The sequence below is a fragment of the Liolophura sinensis genome, chromosome 7 (genome assembly GCF_032854445.1).
Source record: "Liolophura sinensis isolate JHLJ2023 chromosome 7, CUHK_Ljap_v2, whole genome shotgun sequence".
NCBI lineage: Eukaryota > Metazoa > Mollusca > Polyplacophora > Chitonida > Chitonidae > Liolophura > Liolophura sinensis.
In genome coordinates, this window is record NC_088301.1 from 21,759,038 (window position 1) to 21,766,765 (window position 7,728).

The 7,728-nt window shown below is 37.8% G+C and overlaps 1 protein-coding gene across 1 annotated transcript; it reads left to right on the forward strand.

Moving 5' to 3' along the window:
- The first annotated feature begins 1,868 nt into the window (after positions 1–1,868).
- LOC135470736 (trypsin-1-like) lies at positions 1,869–7,291 on the forward strand. The gene is made up of 6 exons (XM_064749774.1): positions 1,869–1,878; positions 3,862–4,061; positions 4,741–4,830; positions 6,000–6,165; positions 6,299–6,438; positions 7,139–7,291. The coding sequence occupies exons 1-6, from the start codon at positions 1,869–1,871 to the stop codon at positions 7,289–7,291; spliced, it is 759 nt and encodes a 252-aa protein (XP_064605844.1).
- Positions 7,292–7,728: the final 437 nt, after the last annotated feature.

Genomic DNA, 7,728 nt, shown 5'->3' on the forward strand with positions numbered 1-7,728 from the left:
CACGCGTATCCATGAATCCATGAACCTTTACGGCTGAACGTTACATGCATATCCATGAACATTCAATAACCTTGCATCCCTGAACCATATATCTAACCATATACCCTGTACCACCGAACCTTGTATCACTGAACCTTATAACCCTGAATTCTATATAACTGAATCTTATATCCCTGCAGCTTGTATCACTGAACCCTACACATATATCCCTTGTGTAATTGAAGCTTATATCACTGAATCTTGTATCTCTGAACCTAATATTACTGAACCTCATATTACTGAGCTTTGTATCACTGAACCTTGTATCTCTGAACCTAATATTACTGAAGCTTATATCCCTGAACCTTATATTACTGAACCTTATATCACTGGGCCTTATATTACTGAAGCTTATATTTCTGAACCTTGTATCTATGAACCATGTATATCTAAACCTTGTATTTCTGAACCTCATATCTCTGAGCCTTACATCACTGAACCTTATATCACTGAACCTGATATTACTAAGTCTGGACAGGGAGCTTGATTCCTTCTCTCTCACAGCTTGTGGGCCCAAACAATCTGTCGTTCCTTGATGATCATTTGTTCTCCGCCAATATGGTGTACATCTCTGAAGTTCACTTGTTCGTCAATCACTTGTCAAAGCTTTGTGCTTTATTCCGGGCAATTTGGTGTCCTCCTTTTATAAAACTGTCATCCAGCCTCGAACAAACGAGAACGGGCTAAAAAGTTAAATCTCCAAAGCTTACTTAGTGGTACTTATAAACGGTGAAGGAAACTTCAGATCATGTGTGTATTTTTACGTTCTATAACAAATCTCGATTTCAAAGTCGAGTTTCATGCTGTATGATATATTTTTGGATAGTATATTCTAGTTGGCATGCAATAAAATCAGTTCGATCTCATTGCAGATGTCCGGTAGTACAGTGAGCTCACCTTTATAACTGAGTACACACATATTTTCCAGATCTGAAGCACCATACCGGTGACGTGGACTTCGTGCGTCAGTGAAAGGAGACTCATTATCGATAAGGCAATCTAGAGAGGTCATTATCTGATTTCGTCAGCCATAAAAACATGGGATGATGCATGTCTACCCAAAATTTCACCCATTATTTGTAATATTTGTAATGAATATTCATTTATTTTAGCTTCTTTGCATTAAAATTAGAATAAAAAAAATAAACAAACAGAAAAGGGGTTAGTGATTAGATTTGACTTGGTAAGAAGTCAAACAATGAGAGTATATATCCTAATTTTTACGATGAATTTTTAGAAATTAGATGAATAGGAGTAACCAGTAGTTGAAATTCAACAAAACCATGTTTCAGAAACGTATTTTTGAATAATATATAAATCAAAATGCATCGATGTCTAAAGCAATAAAATAACTGAAAGGTCACAGATTTTGTTATTGTAATGTATAAGTGACAATCTGTTGTACCACCCATCTGTTTCACCTCAGGCTACCCTGTCCATTAAATCAAATCAAGGGTTGACTCTTTTCGTATACATTCAGAAACAATTGCCAGACAAGCCTTTGGTAGAGCACCATTCACATTCACAGTGTAGTCTGTGCCTTAGGGGTGACCTTGGTTTGGCTTTATCCGATCTGCCGCCAGTCAGACCTACACATGACAATAAAAAGTGAATTTAAGTGAAAATATGGACGAAAGGAAAATCTAATTGGCTGTACAATACACGAAACAATACTAGTTTACTAAAAGCAAACAAACGGAAATTGACCATATGGCGCATATTTTTTCGTATATAACTGGCATACAAACTCATCCACATTTAACACTCCCAGCTTTAAAACTTAGTGAATCAAGATGATATCCGGTCTTTTCTTGAGTTGTCTTCTAGCCATGGCGGCGGGTAAGTATACATGTGTTTCCGAAATCTGCGAGGCATGTGTAATTTATGAGTATTACATATATGATGTATATATGCCGTATATATGACGTGTATATGACATGAGCCTAATTATCTACTTTACCCCTGTATTTCATCGATAGCTATATAATCTAATTTGTCGCTACGCCGTAGATTTGGACAAATCTGAATCCAGAAAAATAGTCAAAATTGAAACATCGTAAAATACATTCGCACACAATTCAACAGAAAAATTCATGGAAAACAATTTAAATGAGCGTTTCATACAAATACGTGGATCTGCAAAGACGCAATTAATGAATATTAGTGGACAAGGAATGTGACGGATATATTCCGTAACTCCCACTGTGTGTAAGGCCCTGTTGACATTTAACGTTCCTATGGCCTTTGCGCATTTTTACGTTCATTGAAGGCCACTTGTCTTCCACCAACATGGCGTGCAATAAATCTGTGCCATATTCCTTACAGCGCATGTGCTGCTCTCTAAGCTCGCTTTACCTCCCCCTCATCATTTGACAAGTTTGACCTTTGGAGTCAAGTAGTGCTACACAATAGCCTGATCACGCTAATGCCCTCTTGCGGGATTATATGTAATCAGTATTCAGCAATAAAATTGTTTCAGGTGTCCAGTGGAATGGTCTTGAACATATGGTTAAAAAATGTATCTGTGTGTACCGAGAAGTAATAGAAATTAATAGAAGGTTGATACAGAGCTTTTGTTGTCTCTGACCTGACTTCCTGCCTCATCACCGTGACCCTATCGACCTTGGCGTTGTTCAAGGTTTCTGTAATAAATTGGCTAGTGGTGGCAGTGATGTAAAACAAAGGTAGAGAGCGGAGCATAGGCTGTATGCATTTGTACGTTACACGTTGGATAGTTTATTCCCATGGTTGGTGGTTTTATACTCTTGTTTCCTCTATACCCATAAAACTGACCGTCACCGTGTAGGTGAAAAAAATGGTTGGGTATGGAGTTAATTATGCAGCAAACAATAAATGGCGCGATAACGGAGATTTCGACCGATCGTCCTATGAGCATTTGTCCACACACATGCGCATACATCACATGAATAAATAACATTAGCCTATCTGTCCTGTTCTCCCAGGCTCTGCCCGGTTTCCTCCCACCATAATGCTGGCCGCCGTCGTATAAGTGAAATATTCTTGAATACAGCATAAAACACCAATCAAATAAACAAATAAATCGATCTATCCTGCTTTGGTACTAATGTTTACTTTTCCTATAAAATTTGTCCGTGGCTGGCATACTTTGTTTTATGTAAGGGTTTTTTCTCAGCTTAAGGGGAGTAGATCAAGTACTTGTCAGCCTCGTGTCAATATTATGTGACTGGGTAGGACGTTACGGCATGGCTTTCCAGTGAGGCAGCACCACCATACTATATGTCGTTAAGTTGTCCGGCCTGCCCTAGAAGGAGACATCATAAAGATGTTTGGCCGAAATAATGTTGAAAACGAAGTTAAACCCTCAGTTAATTAAAAAACATAAAATAGTGGGCAAACTCTATATTAATTAAATATAAGCGGCGTGAAGGATTTCAAATATTAATCAAATATTATAAAAGGGAGAGTTAATCATATGTCAGGTATTCAGGGACAAAGTATCCCAACTATCAATCTTATGGCCGGGAGTCATTTGTACAAGGTCTCGTAACATTACAAGCTCTTAACTACCTGGGCGACGTAACGTTTACAGCACTGGTTTTCAGTTTTATTATTTGGCCATAACGCTAAGCGGCTTCGCCGAAGCAAGCGGGTCTCTGATGTTCTATTTTATTTTTGCCTATACTCCGTGTGTTCCGCCCACGATTTTAAAATTTTCATGTACGATTTATTCACAAGCGAAATAAGATTTCTCTGATTATAGTATAGAACGCCGTGCTTATAGGAGTATTAGTACTTTGAATATCTATAATTTAATTAATGTCGTTGTTACTATTGTCACAGCTAATCCCGTCCGTTTGGCCAACGACTCCGTCGTCCCTTACAACAATCACGGCGTTCATCAGGACATTGTGAATGGCGAAAATGCGGATTACGGATTATTCAACTTTATCCTGTCACTGGACGAAGGCTATTCTCAGATCTGCGGCGCCACGCTAGTCAGTTCCACCAGAGCCATTACTGCGGCGCATTGTTTAAAAGAAGTAAGGAAAATAAGTATAGACCTACATATATATCCTATTTTTTCGAATTTTTAGGACGTATATAAGAAGTGCTAAAAGCAAAGAACTACATTTCACTCTAAGTCTTTTGGGAAAGTAAAGATATGAATATGTATGTCATTAGATGTACAATCCATGTGAAAAAAGAAACTAAATATTCCTGCTGCAATTACATGTATATTGGTTAAAAAGAGCAGACCAGGTGTCTTAATTAGAAGAACTAGGGTGTGTGTGTGTGTGTGTGCGTGTGTATGCCATCGCTGAATAAACTTCCGTCGCTTATTTTTCGTTTACTGACATTCTGACTTTCTCCCTGTGTAACTTGATTGAAAATTAAATTAACGCTTAATTAAATTAACATTTTCATCATGAGGTCTTTTCTTCCACGTCCACGTGACTAGAAAACTTTGCCTAAATATATAGTGATGAAGATTCCTCTGCCAAAAGAAATGAAACATGCATGGGTACGCTGTGAAAATTCATATAAATAAATAAATAAATAAATAAATAAATAAATAAATAAATGATAATGTACATGCGTTGCCTTTCAAGTCTGTCCCTTATTAAACCAATGATTGACATTACGCCCTTCATTTAATAAACCGTCTTGATTTCGGCACGTGCTTAACCCTTTACTGTTCTGACCTTGATCATTTTACAGGGTGAATCTTACTCAGTCGAGGCTGGTCAGCTCAACTTCAATCGCAACAGCGGACATGAATTGTCAAGAGTGGTGAAAGAATTCATTATGGTAGGAAAATGTTAGCTTTTTATGTATATGTACGTCATGCATAGGTTTAACCGCCATTCTGAATTAACTTGACTTAAGACTGTAGAGTTGAAAAAAATGTACACTCGAAGTTTTCTGAAAGTGAACCCAGTTCCCACTGTCACAGGGAGTTCACTTGTGCATGTCTCTGTGATGCTGTTATTCTGCCTGGTTCTCGTGCCATTTCTATATGGCTACATATTTAAAAGGCCATAGCACAGAGAGTAAAACCAGAGCAGCGACAATAATGTGATAGTTGACAAATGATCACACCCGCGGATGGACGTGGGTTTCCTCCCGAGGTCTGCCCGGTTTCCTCCCACCATAATGCAGTCGTATAACTGAAAAATTCTTGAGTACGGAGAAAACAACAGTCAAATAAATAAATTAATATACCTCATTTAGGGTTGTATTCTAACAGTGCATGTGAAAACTTAAATGGTAACAAACTACACGCCCCCTTTGCACCAAGGCTTCAGCAGAATTATAGATGAAAAATATGGAGTGAATGAATGTTAGCTGCAGTATATTAAACATCACTGGTCTCAAATTACCAGCAAACAAACAAAGACAAACTTAAAGTGTCTCGCAACTTAATTCACGACAACTATATTTCGACCTTGTTGTGCTTTTTTAGGCTTTATCTTGAGAATGAAGTATGTGTGTTACACAAAATAATATCCCAAACAATCACTTCTATTTAGGAAATACATAAAAAGGTACTGCAAAACGAAGAGTGTGACTTTAACGAAAATGAAAAAGAATCTGACCCAAAAAATTTCATTTTTGAGGCATATTTTATATTTTTTAATAATTCCTCTCATTGGTCGGAAATATTCGGAAGTGACGTCATAGATGAACATACTGGGAACGCGGAACGAGCGTATGGCGCCTCCCAATCGGTCTCTCCACCCAACAATGCTGTTTTGACAGCTATCACCGTTAATGTCACCACAGCAGGCTGCTTAATTTCCAGACTGACCCATATGGCTTTAGGAAAACTGTAGTTTAAAGCAATTCTTAAGAACCAAGAAGAAACCTGGGAAGGGTTTTTTGTGGATGTATATGTTATCCACATCATGCACTCCGTATCAAGAAATAGAATCCAAGTTTTTCATGTATCCTTTTACCCAATACGCTTGACATTGTAGCATCCTTATTATGATCCGGACGATAACTGGAGAAACGACATTGCAATCTTGAAGTTTGACCCCATCCCATCCGGTCAATACATCGAGCCGATTCCCATGATCACGGACCCCAACGAAGACCTGACAACAATGAAATGTTGGACAGCTGGCTGGGGGAAAACATCCGGTAGGTTAAGTTAACTGTAATTCCGCCATTTTTTAAAACAAGAAAGCTTCTTCAAACATTTTACATCTGAAGACAGCTACTTGAAAAAATGTACATATTATATAAGTTACGGTTTGTTTTAATCGTTTCGCAGGAGGCGGTGATGGCTCGGATGTGTTGCAGTATTCAGAAGTAATTGTGATGACAAACAGCGAGTGTGAGAATCATTGGGATGACATTTTCTCCACACAAGTGTGTGTGCAAAATTTCCAGTATGACGTGTCAGTGTGTGGGGTAAGATCATTTTGTTTGCACATGAAATGCATTATCCAAATGGTTTGTTTTATTTCTTTTTCCCCCCGATTTCATTACGGCTTAAATATAATTTAGATATCAAATTCTAAATGGAGTTTTTTTCTTGTTTTGTATCTGTTCGCTTAATAAATAAATAAAATATAATGTAAACAGAAATTATAAGTTTAAAGGCAAAGAACGCACTAGGATGAAGTACATGTCAGATGAAAGACCATTTAATATTGCCCGGGAAACTGGTTTGATTTTTTTACGAATATTATTCATCAAATGGACCTTGAAACGAACTATTGATCTGACGTCACTATTGATCTGACGTCACTATTGATCTGACGTCACTGGAACATCTGGATCTCAACGGACCACCATAGAATCATAAGTTTTAAATGTAATTTAGTTGATTAGAAAAATTCTAAATAAATCAAACTATTTTCCTGGACAGTGTTTCATAGTCATTCATTTGATAAATACTTTATTCTAGTGTATTCTTTGCCTGTAACAGCACATTTAAACGTTCTGTTTGCCAATTGGGTTGATTTCTTCTAACAAATGAACGACAAGTTGTCAGTCCGTTGTATTACACATACTTCTTACAGCGCATGGGCGGATCTATACTAGCAGATTTTGTATAGAAGTCTTCAACAAGGCCAAAGTATTTAAATATAACATACTGTTGTTACAGGGTGACAGCGGTGGCCCTTTGACCTGCGAAACAGCCAATGGCGAGAAACTGGCGGGTGTGACGTCATGGGCCCATGAGGACTGCGAGGGATCGAGCCCAAGTGTGTTTACCAGGGTCTCGGAGTACAAAGACTGGATTGCCCAAAACCTTTAACTTTCTACTCTTCATCTTTTGTATCATCGCCTGCACACGATAATCATTGAATAAATACTGGAAAAGAATGAAGATTCAAATACGAATTCTTTTTTTTTTTTAAGGCACATAGAAGGCTTTCGAATTATTGATAGCGTCCACAACCTAACATGAAGTATATGAAAGCAAGCGCATTTTCGATAATGGAAGGGAGACAACTACCCTACCTGAGAAAGAAAAGTTCAAATAAGAGAGAGTTACCTCCCATGTAGAGTATTCCATTCCTGGGCTACTCACGACTGACCCAGGAAACATTTACAATGGCAAATTAAAAATAAATTTATTATCAAAAACAATCGAAAAAGGGAACAAAGATGACTATATGACGCCCCACGAAAGTATACCCATTCCCAGTTGTGTATGAGCTGTGTATATCGATCAAAACAAGTTGCGTCTTT